At 62.5% G+C, this 15940-nt stretch overlaps 2 protein-coding genes across 5 annotated transcripts; one reads left to right on the forward strand and one right to left on the reverse strand.

The window, feature by feature from the left end:
* The first annotated feature begins 1319 nt into the window (after positions 1-1319).
* Positions 1320-6799, forward strand: THA1 (threonine aldolase 1). 4 transcript variants are annotated; one of them, XM_021066526.2, is made up of 7 exons: positions 1320-1629; positions 3197-3280; positions 3785-3873; positions 4279-4464; positions 5144-5281; positions 5502-5694; positions 6138-6799. In XM_021066526.2, the coding sequence occupies exons 1-7, from the start codon at positions 1428-1430 to the stop codon at positions 6422-6424; spliced, it is 1179 nt and encodes a 392-aa protein (XP_020922185.2). In that variant the 5' UTR covers positions 1320-1427; the 3' UTR covers positions 6425-6799. The 4 variants fall into 4 exon arrangements, with proteins under 4 accessions (XP_020922185.2, XP_084839547.1, XP_084839548.1 ...); XM_084983420.1 differs by lacking the exon at positions 1320-1629 and adding an exon at positions 2293-2408; XM_084983421.1 differs by lacking the exon at positions 3785-3873 and having other exon boundaries at positions 1466-1629.
* Positions 6800-10149: 3350 nt separating this feature from the next.
* On the reverse strand, positions 10150-15689 carry TMEM235 (transmembrane protein 235; the record flags this gene model as incomplete). The annotated part of the gene is given in 7 exon segments (XM_084983162.1): positions 10150-10762; positions 10765-10782; positions 13580-13684; positions 13687-13716; positions 14244-14316; positions 15505-15560; positions 15563-15689. Coding segments are annotated over 7 exon segments (891 nt in total), but the record flags the coding sequence as incomplete, so codon positions are not given.
* Between the last annotated feature and the right edge of the window lie 251 nt (positions 15690-15940).

Here is a 15940-nt window from a genome sequence, read left to right on the forward strand (position 1 = left end):
CCCGACCTGGAGCAGGCACACAGCTGAGCTCCGATGAAAGTCAATGTCAGGTGAAGGCTGAGAGTCCTCTTTGCTGAGGGGTGCCCTGATCAGAGCTGCGGGTGCCTCTTTGGTGACTGTCAGCCCCTCCGGACTGACCTCCTCCAGTGGGGAAGAGACATCTGTGGCCTACACTCGGGGAAGGGGAGCTGCCGAACTGGGCTGGGCACTCCCTGAGTGAGGGTAGGTCACCCTGCAGGAGGCCCAGCCTTGGCTGAGTCAGGGTGCACCCCACAGCAGCACCAAGCCTGGGGACCCCGGGATGTGACCAGAAACCATGATAAAGCAGCAGCAGTAAGAGGGCAAACATTCATACGGAGCACTTACTACCAGGCAGGCACCACGCTCAGCACAAAGCACCTTGCCACCAAATCCTCAAAACAGCTCCTTTTGCATGTAAGGAGACTGAGGCACAGAGAGGTCAACTGGCTTGTCAAAGCCACACCCTGGTAAGTAGGCAATTAAGTCAGTCGGGCGTGACTGCTACCCTGCAGGGGCCCTCGGCAGTCCACCCCTCCAGGGCCGGGGGTGTGGAGGAGGGGGCTCTCCGTGCACCCCTCTAATTACACCTCCATGTGCTGCACCATCTTTGCATCCCTCTGCTGGCACCCAGACAAAGCCTGATCACCAGTCGGTCATCAACTGAAAAAAGCAGATGATGGGAAGCTGCCTTTTTTTTTTTGTTTTTTTTCCTTTTCAGGGCTGCACCTGCCGCGTATGTAAGTTCACGGGCTAGGGGTCAAATCAGAGCTGTAACTGCCCGCAGCTGTGTCTGCGATCTATGTGGCAACACCAGGGATCCAACCTGCATCCTCGTGGATACTAGTCAGGGTCTTAACCTGCTGAGCCAGGACAGAAACTCCTAAGGGAAGCTACTCTTGTGAGCAAAGGTAACACAGTGCTTCAGAGCTGGACTCTCCTGGTCAAGCGACCTTAGGGCCTTCACTGGCTCTGTGCGTCTCAGTTTCCCCCCGTGCAAAACGAGGTGGTAACAGTACTTGCCCTCGAAGGGCTGCTGGGAGGCTTACCTATGCCCACACTTACAAAGTGCCCGGGACGCTGCGGGCCGACGGGAAGAGGCACACGAGCGTCTGCTCTGTAACCACTTGCCTGGTCTCCGTCTCCTCCTGGGTAAGCGGGGTGAACCCTTCCTCTCCCGCATTCCGCGCCCGCTCGCAGCCCGCCGCGACGACGGCTGAACTACAACTCCCAGCATGCCGCGGGGCCCTGACGGCCGAACTACAACTCCCTGCACGCCGAGCCCCATCCCCACCCCGGCCCTGGTCAGCCGCGGCCGAAGTCCGGGAAGCCCTGCCCCGCCGCTCCCGCCGCTCCGGGCCGCTCCCGCCGGGAAGAGTCGGGGCAGGGGGCGCGGCGCGGCCCCCGCCATGCTCTCCAGCCTGTCCCGGGCCGCGGCCCGGCGGCACTGGGCCCTCTGGGCGCGGGGGTCTGGGAGCCTGGCCGGGGTCCCGACGCACGTGGTGGACCTGCGCAGCGACACGGTTACCCAGCCCGGGCCGGCCATGAGGCGCGCCATGGCAGAGGCCGTCGTGGGGGACGACGACTATGGCGAGGACCCCACCGTGCGCGGTGAGCCCGGCGTGCAGGCCGGGGTCCTCGCGGCGACCCCAGCGCGCTGTCCGAGGTGCTGGCAGGAGAGGTGGCCTGGGACCCAGGGGTGGCGGCCCGGCTGCTGGCTGGGCATTGCGCTTGGCACCTTTGCAACTCAGTCTGACCTGTCACTCGAGAGCCTGCTAGAAATACAGATTCTCGGGTCCCACAGCGGACCTGCTGAGCCAGAATCTGCAACTTAAGAGGACGGCCGGTGACTCGTGGGCTCACGACCCGGTGGGGCCCCACTGCCCATGAGCTGGATGTTAGCTCATCTTGCAGAGGAGGGCTCTGAGAAGCCAAGCCAAGGGCTCGAGGTCCCATACCTAGAAAATGGCAAAGCAGGATGTGAAGCCAGATCGTCTCACTCTAGAACCCACCACTTGCCCACATGAAAACAAACAGAAAATCTGTCTAGAAAAGGGGTTCTCCACAGGCTGCACCTCCCGAGGAGTGGGTTCTAAAAACCCCACCAGTGTTTTCAAGGTGACCGGTGCCCCCACCCTGGGTTGAGAATTGCTGCCAGGGTGAGCCAATGCTATGGCTGGGCTGCATACAACGGTAGCCGTGCCAGGGCCAAGCCACAGGGTCACCACCTGAGCCCTGAGGGAATGGCTATGGGTCCGGTGGTGATGGCGCTGATCATGCATCCAGCAGACACCCACTGTCGCCTGGAGCCTCAAAGATGCTGGGTCCACTGCTCAGCAGGCAGCCTGCTGCATAGACAGTTACCCCCCTGGGATGAAGGAGGTGCTGGGGTGAGCAGGCGTCCGCAGAGCGTGTCTTGGGGACTGGGGGTGGGTGAGGGAGGCACAGGACTTACAGGAAAGGGCGACTCTGTGAAGGAACCGCTTAAAAGAAGAGTGACGTGCTCCACCCCGAACCCCGGCCCCGCGCAGGGAAGGGAATGCTGGGGAACGAGAGGCACAGTGCTGAGGAGTAGGCTCAGGATCTGGACAGGGCGTGTGGCTGGAGCAGGGGGGGAGGGGGGGCCACCGCTGTGCCAGGAGGGGGAGGCAGAGGCCAGATCCCACCAGCTTTGAATGTCATGGTTCGGACTTGATGCCGCAGGCAGAGGGGAGCCACAGTGCGCTTTAAAGCAGGAGCAGGAAGCCCCACCCCTTCCAGCCCCCCTCAAGTCCCCCAGAGTCTCCCCTTCTGAGGGCTCCTGTCCTCTGTTCTGGGAGAGGAAGTCAGCAAGGAAACCGCAGGGCCCCACCTGCAAGGGACTGATGGGAAAGGAAGTGAGACAGGTGTGAGGTCTGGGTGGGACGGGGGTTCAAACCACAGAGTTTCAATGTGGGGGGAGAAGCTGGCCCAGAAAGAGGCAGGGCGCAGAGGGTTGACTGAGGGGCCCCTGGACCCTGTGAGGTCACCAAGACCACAGACTGCAGCTGGCCGACCGGAGCTGGCGTCTTGCTCGGCCACTCACCGCAGCCTTGGGCAGGGCGCCCTCATCCGGACAAGGGGCTCATGGGGTCGGCAAGGAGAGAGTCCGGAGAAGGGCCGTTTTTGATGGGCTCCCGCCCCCATCCCCCCCCCCCAGAGCTGCAGGCCACGGCTGCGGAGCTGCTCGGGGTGGAGCGGACCCTGTTTGTGCCCACAAACACCATGGCCAACCTCATCTCTGGTGAGCATGGGGCGACTTCCAATCACCCTCCAGGCCCTGCCTCCACGCTTGTCCCTTTTGTGCTGGGGACCATGACACCAGTGGAGCCTGAGCCCTTGGGAACCTGTAGACACACCCTCCTCTCAACCCTTCCTGCCTGGGGGTCCTGCACTGAACCTTGTGACTTTGCATGCTGCCACACCTTTATCAAATTGTCCCTTCATCAAACACTGGTTTCCCAGTGTGCGTGTGTCCTCTGTTTCCTGCTAGGGCCTGGCTGATGCCCGTGGCCTGGGCTCATTGTCCCCTAAGGGCATAGGGGCACAGGATGTGCAGGGCCCAATGATCCACAGACTTGGGGGCTTAGTGGGATGGTTTTCCAGCACATGGCAGGAAGCTGTCTTGACGGCCCACTGTTTCCTAACTGGCATAAAGCCCTGGGGGTCAGCCCCGCTGAGCTGGGTCAGGGGAGATGGGCCCCATGTGACTTGGTGCCAACATGCCCCCCTACCCCATCTACCTTAGTGATGTGTCACTGCCGGCGCCGGGGCTCCCAGCTCCTCCTCGGGCAGGAATGCCACGTCCACGTCTATGAGCAGGGCGGGGTGGCTCAGGTAAGGACCTGACAGCCCTTACCTGGGACCAGCACAGGATGCTCAGCACTTGCGGAGGGAACCTGCTTCCCAGGCGCCGAGCTGGGACCTGCAGAGGGGAGAAGTGGCTGGGAAGGCAGCCTCTCCAAGAGGAGACAGGAAGGAGAGCTGTTCCCAGATTGACCACGCGGGGGCAGGCTTGACGCCCGCTTGCTGGCCGTATGCGATACTCTGCTGCCCCCTAGTGGGCACCCAGAGCACTTGACGCTCAGGGCAGAGAGAGCAGCGTCCTTAGCTGGGATGTCTGTGCCAGGCCCACAGCACAGGGGGAGGCCCCACCGCCCAGCGCTGGGAGAAGCAGACAGGACAGGGGTAGGGGTGCTGCTGGACCCACTGGACCTTACGCTCTGCCCCCTACCTCTGCAGATTGCGGGGGTGCATTCCCATCCTCTCCCAGACCTGCCCCATGGCACCCTGGACCTGGCAGAGCTGGAGAGGCTGATCACACGGGGCCTGGGGAGCCCCTACCACCCAGTCTGTGAGCTCATTTGCCTGGAGAACACCCACAGCAGCTCGGGGGGCCGGGTCCTCCCCATCGAATACCTACGTCAGGTAGGCCCTCTCCCCCCAGCTGCTGGCTCCCTTTCCTCTGGGCCCCTCTCCTGGGCTTTGGTCCCCTCTGACACACACCTGGGTGCCCGTCAGAGGCCAGAGCTGCTGTGGGAGGCGTGGGTGTGCTTGGGGGCTACAGATGCGAAGGGAATGGCTGCCCCAGTTTAGAGTCCCCAGGGCCCGAACTTTCCTCCAAAGAGCAGAGCCCCCACCCCCACCCCAAGGGGGTGAGTCCCCAGGCAGCACCAGCTTGGTCTGGTCTTTCCAAGGGTGTGAGGGCTGAGCTCTGCCACTCGCCCGAGAACTCAAGCGCTAACACTCCACTGAGTCCTCGCTTGGGAAATGGGAGCAAAGGCATCCCCCTGGCGGGGCTGTGAGGCAGCTGGGATGGGATGGTGCTTTTGTGGCCTGGACCACGGTGAGCCTGTGGCCCACAGTGAGCGCACTGTAAACAGGAGGAAACCCCTTACCCTTGACCCCGACACAGAGGACAGCATCAGGCCAAGGCCCAGAGAGCCTGCTCAGGTTCCAGACGGCCAAGCACCCTCCTGACTCAGACCCCTTGTGCTTCCTCAAGGAGCCAAGCCCAGTGGCCTCTAGTGACCTTCCGCAGACCCACCCTCCCTCCAGTCCTCCCCCAGCCTGGCCCCTCTAACCGCTGTCTGCGCCTTGCCCCCAGGTGCACTTGCTGGCCCGGACCCACGGGGTCCGGGTCCACCTGGACGGGGCCCGGTTGATGAACGCCGCAGTGGCTCTGCGCGTGCCCCCCGCCTGCATCGCGCAGCACTGTGACTCTGTGTCTCTCTGCTTCTCCAAGGTAGGGAAGGTGCTGGGCTGCCCCCGACACAGGAGGCTGTGCGTGCCTGCAGCTGGAGGCTGAGTTGGGTCCCTGAGCTCCTGTGCTGGCAGCTGTTGGCCCTGGTTCCCTCCAACCCCTCCCCTGATGAGCCCTCAGTGTCTGCCCCTCCCGGTCCCCTCTGCCCCTCCCGGTCCCCTCTGCCCCTCCCGGCAGGTGACCACTCTCCGCGCATCCCCAGGGTCTTGGTGCACCAGTGGGAGCCCTGGTCGGGGGACCCAAGCACTTCATTGAAGAAGCCTGGCGCCTCCGGAAAGCCCTGGGCGGGGGGATGCGCCAGGCAGGGGTGCTGGCTGCAGCTGCCCTGGTGGGACTGGCTGACGCCGAGGAGGTGCTGCTGAGGGACCACCAGAACGCCCAGAAATTCGCCAAAGGTGCCTGGACCCCCCCCCACTTCCCTTTGGTCCCGGGGGTACATCTTGATCCCCAGTTCCCAGCATGTGTGCATCCTTCCAGCTGGAGAAGGTAAAGCTTAGCCGCTACGCCATCCCGCGCAGGGCCTGGACCGGGAGCGCCCGGTGGGGTCAGCAGTTCTCTGCAGGGTCTGGCAGACTGTAGCCTGTAACTGGGGTCTTTACATCCGCTGAGTCCTCACAACCACCCCGGGATGTCCCCACTTTACAGATGAGGAAACCCAGGCCCCAGGAGGTTAACGGATTTGGCCACGGTCACACAGCTAAAAAGCAGCAGAGCCAAGTCTGGCCATGTCTTTGTTTCTCTGCTATGGCTGGGCTGCCCTCTGCCTTCCCTGGGGTGACAAGGCTGGGGTGGGGGGGTCCTGGGGTCGGGCTCCACTTACCACGGGACCTGGGCCCAGGGCTCCAGGAGCTGGCGTCCCCTGTGTGCTCCGTGGATCTCAGCGCCGTGGAGACGAACGTGGTGATGGTGAGAGTGGACGGGCTGCCGCCCGAGGAGCTGTGCCAGCGCCTGCAGGCCGTGAGCGCTGACGAGGTGGCCCAGACCGGCCGTGCAGTGCGCGTGCTGCTGTTCCCTTGGACAGAGCAGTCCGTGCGCGCCGTGTGGCACCGTGATGTCTCCACGCAGGACACCGAGCTGGCACTGGGAAAGTGGGCATTCGTGCTGAGGGCGCTGAGGACGGGATGATGGACCCTGTGCCCTGGCCGGGAGGGAGGCAGGAAGTGGAGGTGTCCCCAGCGGGCGGGCAGGAGGAGAGGCAGTAAAATGATACCCCCGTTACCCCGGCTGGTCCCCCTGGAACCCTTCACTTCCCATGACATGGTTCATTCAGCAAACCCCAGGAGGCCCTAGCAGGCAGGGACAGCTGGGGCCCCAGGCCAGCCCCTCCCACCATCGGGGAGGCTCACGAGAGCATCCCATGCTTGGGGACCTGCAAGAGGAAGCGTGAGAGGACATCAGAAGGGGTCACTGGCGCGGGAGTGGGGGAGTAGGGGGCTGGGGCTTTATCTGGCTGTCATCTAATGTGTACTTTTTCAACAATAAAACATTTTGCTTACGAAATAATATGGCCTTGGAGGTCCTCTGTGGCTCAGCAGGTTAAGGATCTGGCATTGTCACGGCAGCCTCCTGGGTCACTGCTGTGGTGTGGGTTCAGTCCCTGGCCCAGGCTGCAGGTGCACCAAAAAATTAATAATAATAAAATAGGGTCTTGGAGTTCCCGTCGTGGCGCAGTGGTTAACGAATCCGACTAGGAACCATGAGGTTGCGGGTTCAGTCCCTGCCCTTGCTCAGTGGGTTAACGATCCGGCGTTGCCGTGAGCTGTGGGGTAGGTTGCAGACGCGGCTCGGATCCTGCGTTGCTGTGGCTCTGGCGTAGGCCGGTGGCTACAGCTCCGATTCAACCCCTAGCCGGGGAACCTCCATATGCCGTGGGAGCGGCCCAAGAAATAGCAACAACAACAACAACAACAACAAAAAAGACAAAAGACAAAAAGACAAAAAAAAAAAAAAAATAGGGTCTTTACTGCAGACGATTTGGGACTGGATCTCCTTCCGCCAACTCCAGGGCCGTCTAGGCCAACTCCGCCCTCTGGCTAAGGTCAACTAGAAACTACAAGGCCTGGGCGAAACATAACTTTTAAAAATCACCCAAGAGGAGTTCCCGTCGTGGCTCCGTGGTTAACAAATCCGACTAGGAACCGTGAGGTTGCGGGTTCGATCCCTGGCCTCGCTCTGTGGGTTAAGGATCCGGCGTTGCCGTGAGCTGTGGCATAGGTTGCAGACGCTGCTCGGATCCCGCGTTGCTGTGACTCTGGCGTAGGCCGGTGGCTACAGCTCCGATTCGACCCCTAGCCTGGGAACCTCCATATGCCTTGGGGAGTGGCCCAAGAAATGGCAAAAAGACAGAAAGAAAAAAAAAAAGTCACCCAAGAATAACCACTGTTAATATTTTTGCGTATATTTCTTTCTGGATGGTGACCTATGTATGTATACGAATCTGTGAATGTTTGTGAGTTTTTTTATTTTTATTTTTTTCCTTTTGTCTTTTTGCCATTTCTAGGGCCACTTCCTGCAGCATATGGAGGTTCCCAGGCTAGGGGTCGAATCAGAGCTGTAGCCACCCGCCTACGCCAGAGCTACAGCAACGTGGGATCCGAGCCGAGTCTGCAACCTACAGCACAGCTCACGGCAATGCCGGATCCTTAACCCACTGAGCAAGGCCAGGGACCGAACCCACAACCTCATGGTTCCTAGTCGGATTCGTTAAGCACTGCGCCACGACGGGAACTCCTCCTGAGTTTTTTTAAATAGGGGGAGACAGGCTATCATGTCAGTGCTTTAGAAAACTCTGAACAGGAACCGTGGGAGGAGGACTAGCTTTGTGAGGGTCGAGGGATGGCTTCAGTTTAAGGGGGTTCAGTCTTAACCCCAACACCAGGAGTTAGGAAGGGGCCAAAGCAGAGGCACGGAGCTCAGGGGAGGGGCTGGGCCGCAGAGGCACCGGTACAGGAGACCTCAGCGTGGGGGACATTAGGGACAGAGGCAAGTGTGAGCAAAGGAGGCCCGAGGCTGAGACCCTCCTCCCTCAGAAGAATCTAGACCTACCTACACTCTGGGACGTGCAGCATCTAGGGGCCCCCAAAGCCCCAGAACCACCCTCCTGTGCTGGAGGAGGTGCTAAGAACACAGAGGACCAAAGGAACGTCAGCAACTCTAACCCCGCCTGCCCTGCCCCACAAATACGTACTGAACTGGTCGTCCAGGGCTCTGGGGCAAAATGCCCCCAAAGAGCATGACCCTTAATTATTTCTCAGAGTTCCTGTGGTCCTGGATTAGGGAGAGGCTTGGCTGAGCAGTTCTGGGGGCTCATGAGTGTCTCAGGAAGTCGCAGTCAAGCCCCGGGTTGCGGATAGAGGGGACGGTGAAAGACCCACAGTGGACACTGGCCCAACCAGGGTCCGAGGCTCACCTGGGCTGCTGCATCACGGATGGGTCTGTTCTAGGAGGCGGTAAGAGGCAAGCACCCCTCACACACACACACGCCCATCCTTCAGGGAGCTCTGCGGTCCCAGAGCCACCCATATGTGTCTGTTCCAGTGTCCTGTGCCTGGAGCCCAAGCCTGTCTGCAGTCAGCGAGGCCCAGGGTTAAGCTCTCACCCCCGACCCTTGGCAAACCCACCGGAGAAGCTGCTGTGTGAGAGGAGGGAGGCGTCAGCTAACAGCCCCCCAAGCCAAGGACCTGCCGACAAGGCCAAACCCTGGATCCAATGTGAGGCCCCGGGAGCCCGCCCCGCCTGTGCTGACCAGAAGTAAGGGGGAGCTTATAGCGTCTGCCACAGACACACAGACCACACGCAGGCTGGCTCTGGATGGACGGACACACAGAACTGGTAACAAAGTTTCTGCTACACTGTTAGCCATGGGCATGTATTATCTATTCCAAAATTTGTTGAGAAAAGGTTTAACTGCGCACAGAATAAGCTGATTTGTTGAAGGACAAACTGGCACAAGGCTAAATGTGCTAAAACACCCGTAGGAAGGGAGCCCCACTTAACCCCCCTGCTCTTTGTCCCTCGTGGGGTTCCACAATGGTGCCAGCCCCGATGGCCCGAGCTTCCTCAAACCTCCGAGGCCATAAAGGGAGATGGGGGAGTTGGGGGGGGGCAGGCAAGGGAAGCCGCAGGGCACCCACACACCCCCGGCTCAGGAGGACCCTGAGTCTGAGATGAAGCCGACTGCCCCGCGAGGACGCAGCCTCCGCCTTCAGAGACCACGAAGCCCAGGCGAGGGCTGGCACCCACCTTCCTGCCTGCCTGGCCCCAGAGCAGCGCTGGGCCTGGGTCTGCCTCTGCCACCGAAGGCAGCCCCTGTGCCCCCAGCCGAGAAGCCCCTGGCTCTCCACCCCGGCATGGCCCCCGCACACCAGCTTGTTCAGGTGCCCACATGGCCCTGGTGATCACAGATGAGGACGGGGTCCTGGAGCGCGGGCCCCTCGGAGGGAGCAGTGGCAGCCCCAGGATGAGGACAGAGGCCTGAAGACAAGCGGGGGTGGGGCACTCAGCCCCCCTGCACCTGCGGATCCGAGGGGCTGCCCAGTCCGCAGCTTCCTCCCCACCATCGCTTGTCCTGGGGGCGAGGGGACAGAACCCAGGCCCGCGAGGCTGCTGGCTCTGCCGTCTGCTCCGTGTGGTCTGGGCCTCCGTCTCCCTTCTGTAAAATGGGTGAATGGTACCAACTGTGAAGGGTGATGGGAGACTGGACGGGCAGATCCGAGGAGCAGGAGGCACCTAGCGCAGGGGTGTGGGCAGAAACCCACTTCCCTTCCCAGGACGGGGGTGGCTTCTCCGCCTGGCTCTGGTCCCGAGGAATAGGGCAGCTGTGGCCACCAGGACTGAGGGGAAAGGGCAGGCACAGGCCACACCCTCAAGGGGCAGTGCCCCAGGACCACCCAGGGTTCTGCGGCACCCCACTAACCATCTCAGCTTCCTCTCCCCAGACTCACCATTCTCACCTCTAAGGGGAGGCTAAACTGCTTAGTCCCTAAAAGCACACGGGGCAGGGGAGCCCCCCAAACACCTGGCTTTGCGAAGCAAGAGGAACCTGGATTTCCAGCTCTGCCCCCACCCTCTGCTCAGCCCAGGGCCCCCCTCCCAGCCAGGCCTCCAGAAGGGCAGGGGGTGGGGTGGGGGTGCCCTCAGCCTCCTTCCTGGGGCCTCCACAGGGCCAGGCTCCAGCCACCCAATCCCAGGAGATGCAAAAAGGGAAACAGAGGCCCTCTCCCCCTACCCTCCTGCCTGAGACCTGGATGACCACAGAATGGGGGGCACCCGGCCGCTGGCTCAGGTTGAGGGCTCGGGCCACTGTGAGCAGGAGGGCGCCACTGAGTGCCTCTGAGGCACAGGAGCCCCAGGCCAGGGCCACAGACCAGCTGAAGCTGCTGCGGACGTCCTGCACGTGCCAGGGGCCATACTGGCAGGCGGTCTGGGCGAAGGCCAGCTGCGAGTAGCTGATGTAGATGCTGAGCCCGCCAGGGTCAGGGCGCCTGGAGGAGGGCATGCAGAGTGACCACTCAGTGTGTCTGCCCAGTGAGGGCGCCTGCCCTACCTGGGCCCCTGGCCAAGGGGCTGTGCAGAGGCGGCCTTGGGAGCCCCTGCCCACTGGCCTCTGGGGGGAATGGAAGCCTCAAACCTCAGGACCTCACCCCACCAAACCCCTTGCAAACAGCACCACCGAGACCCCAACACCCTGGTCTCCATTCATATAACTGCCCCCATATACACAGCACTCTCCTAGCACACGTACGTACACACACACACACACACACACAGCCAGTGCCCTCCACTGGCAGCCTTGAAGGGTGGCGGAGATCTGGAGCTCTGACCAAGCGCCCTGAGCCAGTCCCTGACCTGCATTCCGGCCCCCCTTCCTCGCAGCTCCCTCTCCCCGCCTCACTGGGCTCCCCACTTCCAGGCCCTAGCTCAGTGTCCCTCTTTCCAGAGCCATGGCCCGGCCCCTCTCCAGGTCTGAGTTTCAAGCCCTTCCATCCGCTCCCATAACCCCTGTCCTCCCCAGGCAAGGCCACCTGTCCCGCTCTGACCCTGCGTCCCTGTGCAGAGGAAGAAGACTGGCCTGTGACCCTGGAGGCTCAGGGGCAAGTGAGGAGCTGGGCACTGGGACATTTTCCTGTCCACCTGGGCTCAGAGGGACCAGCCCAGAGAGTGACCCCCGTCCCACAGCTGCAGACTGACAGCAAGGCCGGCCCTTGGTGCCAGCTGTAGGGACTGTAGGGTGGGGCCTGAGGCCCCTGCAGGCAGCTCCAGGGCGCACGGTGCTCCCTCTGGACACTGCCTGGCCAAGGGCAAGAGGCTGACTGGAGCTGACCTTCAGTTCCAGGTCTGGATCTCACTGGGACCCAGAGAAGGGGTGGAGCCCTGGGCTCCCATGCTGCCTGCCTCTCCCCAGGTCCTCCTCGGGGATTCCTCCGGCGACCAAAGATGGGAAGGAGGACCCGCAGCCAGCAGCCTAGGGCTGGGCAGAGCCACCACAGACGTTATGGATTTAATCTGGGGAGGAGGTGAAGCTGAATCGACTGCCGGGCTCTGGGACTGACCGGGGTCAGCGGCCAGCGGCGGGGCTGGACACACTTCCCAGGCTTCCTCCAGGAGCTCGCGTCCAGCTGGGTCTGTCTCAGCTCCACCAGCTGCCTCCACCTGGCCAGGCCAGGCCAGAGCAGGGGGTGCAGAGTGCGCTCTCAAGCTGGGCCCCCAACTCTCCCTGGACACTGGAGAACCCAGGCCCGGCCCTTGCCAGGCCCTCTGAGCCTGACTTCCTGGGGGTGTCTCCGCCACCTCCCCACTGGGCGGAGGCAGCAGAACTCCTTCCCCAGGCCCGGTGGTCCCTGTGCCCCTGCTCAGGGCCCAGCCCGCGTCGTCCCGGCCCCCTCTGTGCCCCTCCCTCTTCTTGCAGTGCTGATGGAGGTGGGGGTGGGTGATCTGGCCTCTCACAGGTCCCCTTGGTGACATTCTTGTCTCAGAGACCCCAGGGCTGGTGCATCTGCAGGCCCTGGCCCCACTCAAGCCACCTGAGCAGGCTCCTGACAGTCACATCACGTGACCCATTGCCAAGAACTCGCCATCCAAAGAAAGCAGAGGTGCAGCCTATCCGGCCCATGAGCAGGGGAGCAGGTGGAGTGTTTGAGCCAGGCCCACTGCCTGCCCTCCCCTGGGGCAGGGGCCGGGGGTCGGGGGACAGCCGCCAGCAGCTGCCTCCAGACCTTTCCTCCGCCCATTGGCCAATGCCCTGGTTCTGAGCATATGCCAAGGTTTCCTGTCATCATAAGTTTCCTGGTTATCCTCCCGCCCAATGACTCCTCTCCGTGGCCTCCCGAGGTCCTCTTAGTTGGATCCTGGACTCTGTACACAGACAGTCTCTGGGGTCAGGCCAGAGCCAACGCCTAGATGCCTCCTGCTTTCACTCTCTAAACCGAACACTCGAGCTGCTGGTCCCCTGGCAACTGGCACCAGGCAGACTGTCTATTCCCTCTGGACTGAACCTCCCAAAGGGCCCAGCAGCCTCTGGGGAGGAAGCAGGCCTGCCCAGGAGGGAGCCCCGTGCCACAGCCCTGACAGTAGAGCTGGCCCAGGGTGCCAGACTTGGCTCAGGCCCGACCCTGGATGGGAGGGCCTCCAGCCCCTGGTCAATGACAGTCAGCCTTGGGACACAGGGTGGCTGGCTGGGGCAGATGGCACCAAAAGGCAGTGAAGGGGAGCCCAGGACCAGCCTCCCGCTGACCTTGGTGACTCCTCTGACACCTCAGCTGGGAGCTGTGACCACTGAGTGCCTACCACACCGTGTCCCTGAGGGAGGGCTTGGCCCAGTGCCCATGGCCAGATGAATGGCAGCTGATGAAGTGTTAGTGGCCATGGTTTGGGCTTGGCTTGGGGTCCCTGCAAGGATTCCGAGGTTCTATCTCACCCCGGCTTACTGCCCGGTCCTGCTGTGCCCGTGCCAAACTCCTGCCTGCATTGCTCCCCCAGCAGGACAGTCTGGAAGGATCGGGGAACAGGTGGGAGTCAGGGCCCGGGATCACCTGGGAGCTTTTTGCCTCTCTCACCTAGAAGCTCAGCCCTGGGACTCCTTTGACCCAGTCCCCGGCTCTGCGCCCACAGCCTGAATCCCTGCCCCGGCAAAGGCCCCAGTGCCACCCGAGGTGCCCTCACCTGCTGCAGCCCAATCCCCAAGGTGGGCCCAGACTCAGTGTAGCTGGAGGGATGCAGGGGATGGGGCAGCAGGAGAGGCCCCTGCCCACTCCCCAGGCCCTCTGCAGCCCCCAGACTCACCCCCTAGCAAGAAGTAGCAGCCAGTGAAGAGCAGCAAAGGGACACGCTGGGCCAGGGAGCCAAGGAGGCCGCAGATCCAGCCGCACACGATGGGGACGAGGCTGAGGGCAGGACCACCATGATGGCTTGGTGCAATGCTGCCCGGAGAGGGGGCTCAGGGGGTGGCAGGGACCCAGATCTGCCCCCAAGGGTGGTCCAGCTGAGCACTGCAGAGCCCTGGCCCTGGAGGTCCACCTTCATAGGACACGGGGACTGTCTTGGCCTTGGCCAGGGGAGGGGCTCGACCATCTGATTCCCTCTGCCGTCTCCATGGTAACCACCTGACACTCCCTTATCCTGGCACAGGGTTCCGGAGGCCCAGGGTGAGGGAGACTACCCACTACCCTCCCCAACCTCCCAGCTTCTTCTGGGGCAGCAGGTAGGCCTGTTTAGAAACATAAAGGAGAGTCCAGAAGGGGCACGGGGGGACAGGACAGGCTGGGGGTCAGATGCCTGTGGTCATGAGCCAGTGGCAGAGCACGGGGGCCACGGTCGATCATGGGGAGGTTTCTGATCCCTGTGGAAATGCCCTCCTGGCAAGCGGGCCCAGCGGGAAGCAGTCCTGGGGTCCCGGGGGGGCGGGGTCCTGGGCCTCCCGGGAGGCTACATAGGGAGGGCGACTCACAGAGGAGGGGCTGCCCCGAGGAGGCGGCGGCATCCTGGCTCTCGCTGGCAAAGGGGTCAGTGAGGGGATGCAGCTGTCCTGCCCGAAAAAGCACAAAGAACGCAAAGCCTGTGGGTGGGACAGCTCCTTGGAGCAGGGGTGGCCTGCAGGCTCTCGCCCCTCATGGGAGCTGAGGCCTTGACAGGCGGCCACGATGGCCTCAGGGCCCTGGCGGTCTCTCTTTGAGCTCGGAGTTGGGGCTCCGAGAGGGTTTAGAGGACTCAAGAGCTTTCGTTTTGTTTATTTAATGTACAAATGACATGGATGCCTGAAGAAAAATTTTAAACACGGCAGAGACGCTGCCCTCGGGCCTCCCCCGGCCTGCTCACACCTGGATGCCAGGCTTTGCTTGCACAAGAAAGGGGCATGACTCTTGCACACACGTGTGCACACAGGCATAAGTCAGGAGAGCCTTGGGGCCTTAGGGTGCTTGTGGGATGGTTGAATAAACTGTCCCGTCCTTCCTCGCCAGCAGCTCTGTCCCTGTCACACACACTGACCTTGCTTCTATACACATGCACACTCGTTTACACACCCCTGCCGCCCAGCACTTTTCCTGCACGGGGGGAGCCCCTGAGGCTGGCCCCAGAAGGGTGAGAAGGGACCATGAGGCCAGAAGCTGGGGGGCGTGAGGAAGCCCCAGGCACCTGAGCCCTGGACAGCAGTGAGGAAAGCACACCTGGTCACTGGGAAGAGGAAGGCTGGCCTTGCCGCACCCCAGCTCCCCACACCTGGGCCTCCCCCCACTGGCTCCCACCTCACCCCAAGGCTCCTGCAGACAAGACAAGAACAGCAGCTGAAGGCCCCTGGGTGCTGGGCCGCCCACCCCCGTCCTGTCCTGCTTCCTGAGACATGCCATTTTCTCCCCATCTGACAAATCCAGACTTGCAGACTGAGGGGCAAGATCCTAGGTCACCCAGCAGTGACCTGCCATCTACCAAGTGATGTGCCACCGCCTCTGTCACAAGAGAGGCCCCCGGCGGGTGAGGCCAAGGGACTGCCGAGGGCCCTGCTTCTGGAAGGCTCTTGGGGTCCTTACGGGGCCACACAGGGCCCTCTCCACTTTCACTTCCCACCCTGAGGTGGAGTCTCTTCCTCCTCCAGATGGACTGTCACCAGCACAGCTGGGGGTGGGGGAAGGGGTGCCCAAGATCCCAGGAGGGCGGACGGGTGGGGGAGGAGCGAGGAGGAGGGGGTGTGGAGGGGGCCTCGGGGGAGAGACAGCGGGTATACCTTCGCAGATGCGCCAGAGCCCCGAGTGGGAGGAGAGCTGCCCATGGCCGGGCGGTTGCCGGGGTCCGCCACCTCCAGGAGGTACCAGTAGTCACTGGTCACAGCAGCTGCCAGCAGCGCAGAGCTGAGCAGCGTGCCTTGGGCAGCAGACAGGAGCAGTGCGCGCAGCCGGGGTCATTGGGGTCTGAGCTGCAAGAGTGGGTTTCAGGTGAGAGGAAGGAGCTGGGGAGTGAGGCGCTAAGCGGTGACTTAGGGGGCGGGAGGGGGAGAGGGCATTCGGGAGCCTGGGGAGGGCAAGAGAGGGGGCAGGAGCTGGGGAGCAGGGCCAGGGAGGAACCGCGGGGAGCCATGGGGTAGGCAGGTGCAGACCTGTGTTCAAATCCATGTGTCCCCAACCAGCTGGGTCCTGGCCGTGGGCCCTGGGC

Source organism: Sus scrofa, chromosome 12 (assembly GCF_054392235.1).
Source record: "Sus scrofa isolate SSC_HxYL_T2T_F1_AM1 chromosome 12, Sscrofa_HxYL_maternal_Yorkshire_Landrace_v2.0, whole genome shotgun sequence".
NCBI classification, from domain to species: Eukaryota; Metazoa; Chordata; class Mammalia; order Artiodactyla; family Suidae; genus Sus; species Sus scrofa.